Source organism: Gigantopelta aegis, chromosome 15 (assembly GCF_016097555.1).
Source record: "Gigantopelta aegis isolate Gae_Host chromosome 15, Gae_host_genome, whole genome shotgun sequence".
NCBI classification, from domain to species: Eukaryota; Metazoa; Mollusca; class Gastropoda; order Neomphalida; family Peltospiridae; genus Gigantopelta; species Gigantopelta aegis.
The window spans coordinates 2,974,031-2,988,267 of record NC_054713.1 but is presented as its reverse complement, the minus strand read 5'-3'; the positions used below and the strand labels follow the sequence as shown (position 1 = coordinate 2,988,267).

Sequence of the window (14,237 nt, the reverse complement as noted above, 5' to 3'; positions counted from 1 at the left end):
TAGGTTTGTGTCTCTCCTTCCAACCTCCTCCTTTTATAGGTTTGTGTCTCTGTCCAACCACCTCCTTTTATAGGTCTGTCTCACCATCCAACCTCCTCATTTTATAGGTTTGTGTCTCTCCGTCCAACCTCCTCCTTTTATAGGTTTGTGTCTCTCTGTCCAACCTCCTTTTATAGGTTTGTGTCTCACCATCCAACCTCCTTTTATAGGTTTGTGTCTCTCCATCAAACCACCACCACCTCCTTTTATAGGTTTTTGTCTCTCTGTCCAACCTCCTCTTATAGGTTTATGTCTCACATCCAACCTCCTCTTATAGGTTTGTGTCTCACCATCCAACCTCCTCCTTTTATAGGTTTGTGTCTCACCATCCAGCCTCCTCCTTTTATAGGTTTGTGTCTCTCCATCCAACCTTCTCCTTTTATAGGTCTGTGTCTCACCGTCCAACCTCCTTTTATAGGTTTGTGTCTCTCCATCCAACCTGCTTTTATAGTTCTCTCATCATCCAACCTCCTCCTTTTATAGGTTTGTGTGTCTCCATCCAACCTCCTCCTTTTATAGGTCTGTCTCACCATCCAACCTCCTCCTCTTATAGGTTTGTGTCTCTCCCTCCAACCTCCTCCTTTTATAGGTCTGTGTCTCTCCGTCCAACCTCCTCCTCCATAGGTTTTCAGGGCTCCATAAAGTACCATCTGCTTGCCAAATGCCAGTTAAAATCCTGATGTGTTAAACTGTGGACTATTTCCAATAATGTGTTTGTTGTTTGTCCAATACGGAATTAATGTTGGTGAAAAGCGGAGTGACTGCACTGCTAGGCTGAAAAGGCAGGTAGGAGTCATGGCTAGCTCTGGGTGAGCAAAATAATTCACGAAATCAAAATAAAATTCGCCAATTGTTCCTGAAATTCGCAGTTGGCCACATAGTGTGTTTTGCTCACTTCACACGAGCAGTTTTGGGTATGACTCACGAGTGTATGAGTGGATTACACGGAGATTATTCAACTGAGACCAAGCTTAGAGCACTGTCCTGTCAAGTTATCCCATCAGTAGAACTGGTAGTTACATATTTCAACTTTCGGTGGATACATTCAACTGATTGGGTTTTTTTCTCATTCCATTGACAGGATAGCACATATAGACCTAACAGAAAATATCTTTCTCTGTATGGTTTTAAAAGCAAAAAATTATAAAGATGGAGATAATGCCATTTAACTGTAGTGTGAAATATCACTTATAATTCACAAACACAGTTTTCTTTTTCTTTTAGGCGAGTAGGCAAACCATAACCCGACTTGCGGACTTTGCTGAAATGGCCGATTCCGAGATGAAAGAGCAGATTGGTCATCTTCAGGCCGAGGCCGAGAAAGAGAGAGATCTCGCAGAGTTTACACTGGTCAGACACGAACAGTATAAGGTAATCTAGAGAGATCTCGCAGAGTTTACACTGGCCAGACATGACACGAACAGTATACGGTAATCTAGAGAGATCTCGCAGAGTTTACACTGGCCAGACACAAACAGTATAAGGTAATCTAGAGAGATCTCGCAGAGTTTACACTGGCCAGACACGAACAGTATACGGTAATCTAGAGAGAGATCTTGCAGAGTTTACATTGGCCAGACACGAACAGTATACGGTAATCTAGAGAGATCTCACAGAGTTTACACTGGCCAGACACAAACAGTATAAGGTAATCTAGAGAGATCTTGCAGAGTTTACAGAGTTTACACTGGCCAGACACTGGCCAGACATGAACAGTATACAGTAATCTAGAGAGATCTCGCAGAGTTTACACTGGCCAGACACGAACAGTATACGGTAATCTAGAGAGAGATCTTGCAGAGTTTACACTGGCCAGACATGAACAGTATACGGTAATCTACAGAGATCTTGCAGAGTTTACACTGACTAGACACGAACAGTATAAGGTAATCTAGAGAGAGATCTCACAGAGTTTACATTGGCCAGACACGAACAGTATACGGTAATCTAGAGAGATCTCACAGAGTTTACACTGGCTAGACACAAACAGTATACGGTAATCTAGAGCGAGATCTGGCAGAGTTTACACTGGCTAGACACGAACAGTATACGGTAATCTAGAGAGAGATCTCGCATAGTTTACACTGGCTACACACGAACATTATGCGGTAATCTAGAGAGAGATCTTGCAGAGTTTACACTGGCCAGACACGAACAGTATACGGGTAGAGAGAGAGCAGAGTTTACATCTCAGACACGAACAGTATAAGGTAATCTAGAGAGATCTCGCAGAGTTTACACTGGCCAGACACAAACAATATAAGGTAATAGAGAGATCTTGCAGAATTTACACTGGCCAGACACGAACAGTATACGGTAATCTAGAGAGATCTCGCAGAGTTTACACTGGCCAGACACGAACAATATAAGGTAATCTAGAGAGTTTACACTGGCTAGACACAAACAGTATACGGTAATCTAGAGAGAGATCTGGCAGAGTTTACACTGGCTAGACACGAACAGTACACGGTAATCTAGAGAGAGATCTCGCAGAGTTTACACTGGCTAGACACGAACAGTATAGGAGAGAGATCTCGCAGAGTTTCGCCAGACACAAACAGTATAAGGTAATCTAGAGAGATCTCGCAGAGTTTACACTGGCCAGACACAAACAGTATAAGGACTACGAACAGTTTACACTACTAGACACGGTATAATCTAGAGAGAGATCTCACAGAGTTTACATCGGCCAGACACGAACAGTATACGGTAATCTAGAGAGATCTCACAGAGTTTACACTGGCTAGACACAAACAGTATAAGGTAATCTAGAGAGATCTGGCAGAGTTTACACTGGCTAGACACGAACAGTATACGGTAATCTAGAGAGAGATCTCGCAGAGTTTACACTGGCTACACACGAACATTATGCGGTAATCTAGAGAGAGATCTCATCAAGTTAACACAGGCCAGACACGAACAGTATACGGTAATCTAGAGAGATCTCGCAGAGTTTACACTGGCTACACACGAACATTATGCGGTAATCTAGAGAGAGATCTCATCAAGTTAACACAGGCCAGACACGAACAGTATACGGTAATCTAGAGAGAGATCTGGCAGAGTTTACACTGGCCAGACACGAACAATATAAGGTAATCTAGAGAGATCTCGCAGAGTTTACACTGGCCAGACACAAACAATATAAGGTAATCTAGAGAGATCTTGCAGAATTTACACTGGCCAGACACGAACAATATAAGGTAATCTAGAGAGATCTCGCAGAGTTTACACTGGCCAGACACGAACAATATAAGGTAATCTAGAGAGATCTCGCAATTTACACTGGCTAGACACGAACAGTACACGGTAATCTAGAGAGAGATCTGGCAGAGTTTACACTGGCTAGACACGAACAGTATAAGGTAATCTAGAGAGATCTCGCAATTTACACTGGCTAGACACGAACAGTATACGGTAATCTAGAGAGAGATCTCGCAGAGTTTACACTGGCTAGACACGAACAGTATAAGGTAATCTAGAGAGATCTCGCAGAGTTTACACTGGCCAGACACAAACAGTATAAGGTAATCTAGAGAGATCTCGCAGAGTTTACACTGGCCAGACACAAACAGTATAAGGTAATCTACAGAGATCTTGCAGAGTTTACACTGACTAGACACGAACAGTATAAGGTAATCTAGAGAGAGATCTCACAGAGTTTACATCGGCCAGACACGAACAGTATACGGTAATCTAGAGAGATCTCACAGAGTTTACACTGGCTAGACACGAACAGTATAAGGTAATCTAGAGAGATCTGGCAGAGTTTACACTGGCTAGACACGAACAGTATACGGTAATCTAGAGAGAGATCTCGCAGAGTTTACACTGGCTACACACGAACATTATGCGGTAATCTAGAGAGAGATCTCATCAAGTTAACACAGGCCAGACACGAACAGTATACGGTAATCTAGAGAGAGATCTGGCAGAGTTTACACTGGCCAGACACAAACAATATAAGGTAATCTAGAGAGATCTCGCAGAGTTTACACTGGCCAGACACAAACAATATAAGGTAATCTAGAGAGATCTTGCAGAATTTACACTGGCCAGACACGAACAATATAAGGTAATCTAGAGAGATCTCGCAGAGTTTACATGGCCAGACACGAACAATATAAGGTAATCTAGAGAGATCTCGCAATTTACACTGGCTAGACACGAACAGTACACGGTAATCTACAGAGAGATCTGGCAGAGTTTACACTGGCTAGACACGAACAGTATACGGTAATCTAGAGAGAGATCTCGCAGAGTTTACACTGGCTAGACACGAACAGTATAAGGTAATCTAGAGAGATCTCGCAGAGTTTACACTGGCCAGACACAAACAGTATAAGGTAATCTAGAGAGATCTCGCAGAGTTTACACTGGCCAGACACGAACAATATAAGGTAATCTAGAGAGATCTCGCAGAGTTTACACTGGCCAGACACGAACAATATAAGGTAATCTAGAGAGATCTCGCAATTTACACTGGCTAGACACGAACAATATACGGTAATCTAGAGAGAGATCTGGCAGAGTTTACACTGGCTAGACACGAACAGTATACGGTAATCTAGAGAGAGATCTCGCAGAGTTTACACTGGCTAGACACGAACAGTATAAGGTAATCTAGAGAGATCTCGCAGAGTTTACACTGGCCAGACACAAATAGTATAAGGGTTTCCTCTCTCATTATCTGTGTGGTCTTTAACCATATGTACTTGATGACATATAATTGGTATGAAAATGTGTTCAGTGTGTCATTAAATCAAAAGCATTTGTTGCTTCTGCAGCTGCCATGCAAGTGTGCCTGTAAAATGTATCATTAAATAACCAACATTCCTTTCCTTTGCTTTGTGGTTGCAGGAGCTGAACAACCAGTATCTGGACGGGTTGATCAAACAGATGGACACGAAAGTTGGCCAGGACAGCTCCTTCAGCTGATCAGTGTAGTCCGGGGTCATCCTCTCAAATAGAGACTGCTGCATCTCACAAACTGAATTCATCACTTTTTATTTCAGATCTCAACAAAAAAAAAAGAGAAAAAGAAAAAAACCTGCTCACAAACGTGCTAGGCTCAGTCTTGTGAGAGTTTTTGTTACGCGCTAGGCTCAGTCTTGAGAGAGTTTGTGTTACCAACAACATGTACATTGGTTGACAAAAGAATTATTATAGTGGACTCTTGTCTAATCTGGATGTGACAATATACACAGAGTGCGGGATTACACAGATATCGATCCAGCTGAAACTATGTTACAACCAATGTTACAACAGCAGAAAGGCTCTCTCTCAAGATCCCCGTCTCGGTCTCTCAATCTGTCTCAATATCTCTCATTATCACTCTTTCTCATCCAAGTTTGTCAGTGCCGAAGAGACCATCTTCTCCATACAGAATGTTGGTGTTTTGTGTGGTGTACTTGATCTGCTGTATTTGCTATTAACTACATGTACTATCCTTTCAGAACATAATGTGCCAAATATAATTTAGGTTTATTTTTGTTTGGTTGTTTTTTAAACACAATAATATCCATCCTACAAAAATCATATTTTTCTCCCATCATTTGTCCTTACCGTCAGTCTTGTGTGTATGTGTAAGTACTTATATTTTATGTTTTAGTGCTTTCTGTTTTTTCTTCTCTTCATTTCTTTTATATTTAATCTAGATTTACACTTGTCTTTCTCACTATATGTCTCACCGTGTCTCTGTCTCTCTTCCCATCTTTTCCATCCTTCTCACTCTTCTTGCCTTCTCTCTCTCTCTACTCCCAGTCTCATGTTTTATTTAAAACTTGAATGTGATATTTTCATGGCAGTATAAATCATTGAAACCACTTAACACACTCTTGTCAGGGGGGGGATTTAGCTTAGTCGCTCGAGTGCTCGCTTGAGGTGCTTGCGTCGCAGGATCAAACCACCTCAGTGGATCTATTCAACTGATTAGTTTTTCCCCCCGTTTAACCAGTGAACCACAGTTGGTCAAAGACCGTGGTATGTGCTTTCCTGTCTGTCGGAAAGTGCATATAAAATATCCCTTCCTGTACTGGAAAAAAATGTAACAGGCTTCCTCTGATGACGTGTCATAATTACCAAATGTTTGACATTCAATAGCTTATGTGCTCTAGTGGTGTTGTTAAACAAAAGAAACTTCTTCTGACACAACTAACACCCTACACCATAGATGCAGTGTGTACTTCATGAACGTCAGAAAAATATCGTGTTCAATTTTTAAAATTCCAAGTTTGTAACAATTACATCAGTATAAAATGCTATCAAATAATAATCGAACATTTTCTTGAGAAAATTAATACACAGCATAAGAGGAATCCCTGTTCATGTGTTTTTCAAAAAACATTAATATTTACCGATTCAACATTAACAGTTATTTGATTACTTTTAAACAAGAAAGAAATTAGCTGAAACGACCTATTTAGTTTGTTAAACATTGCCAAAAGTAGTTCAAAACTTATGTTCATCCTATTATGAAAGTAATTTGTTAAAGTTAAACTTTGTTTTGTTTAAGCACACCTCTAAAGCACATTGATTTATTAATCATCGGTTATGGGTAATTTTGACATATGGTCTTAGAGAGGAAACCCGCTACATTTTACCATTAGTAGTAAGGGATCTTTTATATGCACTTTGATATACCAATAGTGGTACACTGGTTGGAATGAAAATAGCCTAATGGGCTCACCGACAGGGATCGATCCCAGACTGACTGTGCATCAAGTAGGTGTGTGTGGGTATGGGTAGTTTTTTGGCATGCTTCCAACAGAGAACTGTTGAAGCACACTTGTCATGGGCACAACCTCTGAATTTTTGAAGTCACATGATATTATTTGGACCAATCATAGCATTTATAACAGTAGAGTATTTAGAGACTGGAACTATGAAAGACTAACTGCTGAAATCATTCGTCCTATAACAGTAGAGTATATAGAGACTGGAACTATGAAAGACTAACTGCTGAAATCATTCCTCCTATAACAGTAGAGTATATAGAGACTGGAATTATGAAAGACTAACTGCTGAAATCATTCCGCCTATACATACATGTAACATAAAGAAAATGTGTATTTTGAAAACTACTTTAATGTATAGACTCAGTTATTGGATCATATTTATTTTATTTTTACATACATATTTTGATGTGTAAAATGTGAAGTGAATCTAAATCTGTGATATTATTATTATTATTTTATTACTGATAACAGTTCATTGGTTTTGTAAAAACTATAATAAATTTATATTACAATATTGCCCCTTTTGTTTTTGTTTTGTTGTGGTTGTTTAGAAATAAAATTAAAATAAAATAAATTAGTTGTTAGAATATAGTTACTATGCTTCAGAAGTCTGAAACTATCATATTTTAACACCTGAAATTCTAAATTTTCTATGCCCCTAAAACCCTTGTAACAGGTTTGAACCTTCAAATACATGAATTTTCACATACACCTTGACTATTGAAGTGACAGTGCCACCCCCACTCCCGAACCTTCAAATACATGAATTTTCACATACACCTTGACTATGGAAGTGACAGTGCCACCCCCACTCCCGAACCTTCAAATACATGAATTTTCACATACACCTTGACTATTGAAGTGACAGTGCCACCCCCACTCCCGAACCTTCAAATACATGAATTTTCACATACACCTTGACTATTGAAGTGACAGTGCCACCCCCACTCCCGAACCTTCAAATACATGAATTTTCACATACACCTTGACTATTGAAGTGACAGTGCCACCCCCACTCCCGAACCTTCAAATACATGAATTTTCACATACACCTTGACTATTGAAGTGACAGTGCCACCCCCACTCCCGAACCTTCAAATACATGAATTTTCACATACACCTTGACTATTGAAGTGACAGTGCCACCCCCACTCCCGAACTTTCAAATACAATCTGCAGGCTCTGCCTAGTATCACATTTGAGAGTATTAAAGGGAGAGTAAACTAAAACATTAGCCTTATGTGTTGGAAAGATTCATACCTGGACCACCAACATATACTGACACTTTAACAAATGAAAAACATGTCATTTTAGAGTTTATAATAAAATACGTGATTATTCCTGCTAACGGGTCAGCCATTTTCTTTTGTTTTCAGTGTGTTCAGAATTTTAGCTTGGGGCAAAGGGATGTCAGCTCCGACCAACTCCTGTATGCACAGTGTAAACGAAGGCAGTCATTTACGACGAGGCACTTCACTTTTATCAATGACATAAGTGACTTGATAATGTAATAAACTATTTAACTAGATATATTTCAATTTGCATTATATAGAACAAAATGGGTTTATATTATTTTTCTCTCTTTTAAAAAAATTCGGAGAAATTTTTTATATTATTAGGCCTATTGGTATGGTATGTTGGACAAAAAACCGACCACTCAAGATGCCCAAGTGATAATTTTCTTTTATTTGGGTCTATGTAATTGGTCAGTTTTGTCATTTTAGATGGGAAAGTCTACTTAAGGGTTTTACAGAATTATTTACAGTAATAAAGCAGGATGGCTGATAATGTCCATTATGATTTTAGGGGTGTCCGCACGGTTATCCCACAATATCCTGCATGCACTTTTTTTTATGTCTAGACACCTTGAATGGTGACTGTCCAAAATATACACCTGCCAGTCGGGAACCATAGGTACAGGCCACAGAAAGAAAAGACCAATCAACTAACAAAACACTCCGATTATCATTTCAGTACGTGGGTTAATGTATGGACAAAATATAATGCAGTTATTTCAACATTGATAATGGTGGTTTATTTTGTATTGAAAAATAACGTACACTTATTGCTGACTTACTGGGATGGATATTATTACAGAACATTGTGATGCATCCGCAAAAATCAGGTACATATTGTTTTTTTCAGTTCTAAGACTAATATCCGACTAACCCTAACCCTACCAAACCGACCGTGCATCAAGCGAGTGCTTTACCAGTGGGCTACGTCCCGCCCCTTAAAATGAAAAATTCCTACCACAAACATAAGCACATTACTGCAATATATATATATATATATATATATATATATATATATATATATACTAGCGGAAAAAAGTAACAGTGTAACTTGAAACATCAGATAAAATTAACACGGCTCAATATTTTAGCCTGATGTTTTGCACAGTTGACCAGTGAACGCACCGCCACACAATCGCGGGGTCAATTCCGTATTGGCACGTGCTGTTTCGCTTCTTGGACATGGGTCTGTTTTTCAAGCTTTTTCCGCCCAACATTTTACTGCTCCAGCTTTTGTCGACTTTGCTACTGTCGGGTCATTGTTTGGCAACCGGTGGAACAGAAAAGCAGGTTTTTTCGGTTGAAAGTGGTCGTAGAGCAATGCCCAGGCTAAATGTAAATGACCGCCTTCGCGCAATTGGTATGATCCAGGCTGAAATGCTCCATTGCGCTGTTGCTACGCAATTTGGTGTCAACATAAACACTATTCAGGCTTTGTCGAGACGTTTTCAACAATTTGGTAATGTCAGAGACCGACCACGTGCAGGTCGTCCACGCGTGACGTCACGACAGCAGGACAATCATACCCGACTCGTGCACCTCAGGAATCACTTCCAAACGGAAAGTCTGACAGCACGGACCATTCCTGGATTGCGTGCCATCAGCCCCAGAACTGTACGGAATCAATTACGTGAACGGCGTATCCGTCCGCGGCGTCCGGCTGTCCGTTCAGTTTTGCTAAGACGCCATCATGTAGCACGTCTGGCTTGGTGTAGAAGACACTTGCGCTTTAATCGCCGAGAATGGGCGGGTATTCTGTTTACGGACGAGTCCAGGTTTCACTTAGACAGCAGCGACGGCCGTTCAAGAGTCTATCGTCGTGTTAGAGAACGTTTTAGTGACGCCTGTATTGTGGAGCGACGTGCTTTTGGCGGAGGCAGTGTCATGGTTTGGGGTGGTAACACGTCAACTGGACGAACACCTATTGTGGTCATCGATGGCAATTTGAACGCCGTAGGCTACTGTGACGACATTATCTAGGCTCACGTCATCCCATTTGTGCAAGGACAGCAACGTCACATCACGCTTCAGCAAGACAACGCTAGACCTCACGTCGCCCGGGTGGTAAGGGATTTCTAGCTCAGCAGAATACCGATGTGTTGCAGTGGCCTGCAGTCTCACCCGATCTTGCACCAATCGAGCACGTCTGGGATGAGATGCAACGTCGTGTACGTGCGCTGCCTAACCAGCCGGTGACATTGGCAGCGCTGGGTCAGACGTTAGTCCAGATCTGAAACGGCATTCCCCAGGCATTCTTCAACAATTTGGTAGGCTCTATGAGGCGACGGTACCAGGCCTGCATCGACGCAAACCGTGGCCATACGCGCTATTAACTTTGTGAACTGGTTTTTCACCCCTGTGTCTTTCATCCCCAATACCAATGAAATGACGGATGCTGTGACATTTTAAATGAATTGAAGTTTTGCAGATTTGCCTATTAACCATGCTATCTGATCGTTTCATCGTTTTATGTCTTGAAATTATGTTTTTATCAACATGATAACCATACACAGTTACTTTTTTCCGCTAGTATATATATATATATATATATATATATATACTCTTCAAAAAAAGAAACGCAAAAGGGTACAAATTGGTTATAACTCCGATTTTATGTTTCCTACCGGTTCATGCTTTGTGAATATAAGGTCATTGCATGTCCCAAACACATTCCCACGGTTACATTGGATAAAACGCAGCTACTGTACAATAAAGTTCCAAAATGTGAATATTCGCAAAAACGCAGCCACGTGCAAACCATGTCACCACTGCACGTGCGTTGTCTGCACGTGCAACATGAACACCGACAGTATAAAAGTGCAGGGTGTTCGCTTGCCTGGCCTCTGTATCTGGCCGACAGTTGACAATCCAGGACATGCCACGTCTCAGTGAACCGCAGAGAAACAATGCCATCGGCCGACTAGACGCAGGCGAATCCAGAACGGCCGTTGCCAGGGCATTCCATGTGTCCCCAAGCACCATCTCCAGACTGTGGGACCGTTACCAGCAACATGGATCAACACGTGACCTCCCTAGATCCGGTCGACCACGGGTCACTACCCCCGGGCAGGACCGCTACATCCGGGTACGCCACCTTCGGGAACGATTGACTACTGCCACCTCCACAGCCGCAGCAATACCAGGTTTGCGCAGGATATCCGACCAGACCGTACGGAACCGCCTACGTGAGGTAGGAATTCGTGCCAGACGTCCAGTTCGAGGTGTCATCTTAACACCACAACACCGTCGACTCCGACTGCAGTGGTGCCAGATTCATCGACAATGGCCTCAACTCCGATGGAGACAGGTGTGGTTCAGTGACGAGTCCCGATTTCTGCTCCGACGTCATGATGGAAGATGTCGCGTGTATAGGCGTCGTGGTGAACGTTATGCGGCAAACTGCGTGCAGGAAGTGGACAGATTCGGCGGGGGTAGTGTCATGGTGTGGGCAGCCATCTCACACACTGGCAGAACTGACCTGGTCCACGTGCAGGGCAACCTGAATGCACAGGGCTACATTGACCAGATCCTCCGGCCACACATCGTTCCAGTTATGGCCAACGCCAACGCAGTGTTCCAACATGACAACGCCAGGCCTCACACAGCACGTCTCACAACGGCTTTCCTACAGAACAATAACATTAATGTCCTTCCTTGGCCATCGATATCACCGGATTTGAACCCAATTGAGCATCTATGGGACGAGTTGGACCGACGCCTCCGACAGCGACAACCACAGCCCCAGACCCTGCCCGAGCTGGCAGCAGCCTTGCAGGCCGAGTGGGCCACCATCCCCCGGGACGTCATCCGTACTCTGGTTGCTTCAATGGGCAGGCGGTGCCAGGCAGTTGTCAACACACGCGGAGGCCACACCCGGTATTGACTCCAGATGACCTTGACCTTGGTGGTGTGTCCTATCACTTACTCACAATGGACTAGAGTGAATTGTGAACAATCCTGCAACATTTGGTAATTATCGGACTCACCATTCAATAATTAAATCAATTCTCCAAATGTTACGACAATGTGGTTTTGCGTTTCTTCTTTTGAAGAGTATATATATATATATATATATATATATATATATATATATATATATATATATATATATATATATATGAAGAGTTCAGGCGCAAAACGCGATATATCCATTTTTAATTTTCAGTAAAAATGGGTTTTTTAATTGGCATATATCGCGTTTCGATTAAAAAACCAACAACCGGCATTTAACCAATACAATTTCATAAGGATCAATCACGTTTTGCAGCAAATCAGCGGGCATACGATTAGTCCTTACTGACATATACTCTTCAAAAAAAGAAACGCAAAAGGGTACAAATGGGTTATAACTCCGATTTTATGTTTCCTACCGGTTCATGCTTTGTGAATATAAGGTCATTGCATGTCCCAAACACATTCCCACAGTTACATTCGATAAAACGCAGCTACTGTACAATAAAGTTCCAAAATGTGAATATTCGCAAAAACGCAGCCACGTGCAAACCATGTCACCACTGCACGTGCGTTGTCTGCACGTGCAACATGAACACCGACAGTATAAAAGTGCAGGGTGTTCGCTTGCCTGGCCTCTGTATCTGGCCGACAGTTGACAATCCAGGACATGCCACGTCTCAGTGAACCGCAGAGAAACAATGCCATCGGCCGACTAGACGCAGGCGAATCCAGAACGGCCGTTGCCAGGGCATTCCATGTGTCCCCAAGCACCATCTCCAGACTGTGGGACCGTTACCAGCAACATGGATCAACACGTGACCTCCCTAGATCCGGTCGACCACGGGTCACTACCCCCGGGCAGGACCGCTACATCCGGGTACGCCACCTTCGGGAACGATTGACTACTGCCACCTCCACAGCCGCAGCAATACCAGGTTTGCGCAGGATATCCGATCAGACCGTACGGAACCGCCTTCGTGAGGTAGGAATTCGTGCCAGACGTCCAGTTCGAGGTGTCATCTTAACACCACAACACCGTCGACTCCGACTGCAGTGGTGCCAGATTCATCGACAATGGCCTCAACTGCGATGGAGACAGGTGTGGTTCAGTGACGAGTCCCGATTTCTGCTCCGACGTCATGATGGAAGATGTCGCGTGTATAGGCGTCGTGGTGAACGTTATGCGGCAAACTGCGTGCAGGAAGTGGACAGATTCGGCGGGGTAGTGTCATGGTGTGGGCAGCCATCTCACACACTGGCAGAACTGACTTGGTCCACGTGCAGGGCAACCTGAATGCACAGGGCTACATTGACCAGATCCTCCGGCCACACATCGTTCCAGTTATGGCCAACGCCAACGCAGTGTTCCAACATGACAACGCCAGGCCTCACACAGCACGTCTCACAACGGCTTTCCTACAGAACAACAACATTAATGTCCTTCCTTGGCCATCGATATCACCGGATTTGAACCCAAATGAGCATCTATGGGACGAGTTGGACCGACGCCTCCGACAGCGACAACCACAGCCCCAGACCCTGCCCGAGCTGGCAGCAGCCTTGCAGGCCGAGTGGGCCACCATCCCCCGGGACGTCATCCGTACTCTGGTTGCTTCAATGGGCAGGCGGTGCCAGGCAGTTGTCAACACACGCGGAGGCCACACCCGGTATTGACTCCAGATGACCTTGACCTTCGTGGTGTGTCCTATCACTTACTCACAATGGATTAGAGTGAATTGTGAACAATCCTGCAACATTTGGTAATTATCGGACTCACCATTCAATAATTAAATCAATTCTCCAAATGTTACGACAATGTGGTTTTGCGTTTCTTCTTTTGAAGAGTATATATACTACTCAAAAGAATTTAAGGGTCAGACGATATTTTCGACATTATTTTCTGAATGTCAATTATATTAGCTAGACCATAATGTCACGCATGGTATTGTTCCATTTTGACGAAAGTGGGTCTAATCAACCCATAAATGAATTAAAATCCACTGTCATTGACATTGTCGACTAGTTCTAATGGCGAAAACATGCTTACATTTGCACGTAAATTAGAGCGAAAGCGAAAAGTCTGCTAAGTGCCCATAACTTGCTTTTTCACAAAGCGCTTCATTTGCACGCTTTGCATGTGTATTCCATGTTCACAAAGCTGAATTTCCGTATAATTGGAGCTTGCGTTCGTGTACGGTGCACACTCCAAATT

General features: G+C 42.8%; 1 protein-coding gene across 1 annotated transcript in view; it reads left to right on the top strand.

Moving 5' to 3' along the window:
• LOC121389983 (coiled-coil domain-containing protein 150-like) overlaps positions 1-5,074 on the top strand; it is a 50,570-nt gene extending 45,496 nt beyond the window's left edge. Inside the window, exons 20-21 of the mRNA XM_041521674.1 lie at positions 1,264-1,410; positions 4,900-5,074. Coding sequence (XP_041377608.1) covers positions 1,264-1,410; positions 4,900-4,977 — 225 coding nt within the window. The 3' untranslated portion in view covers positions 4,978-5,074. The remainder of the gene's footprint in view (positions 1-1,263; positions 1,411-4,899) is intronic.
• The last annotated feature ends 9,163 nt before the right edge of the window (positions 5,075-14,237 follow it).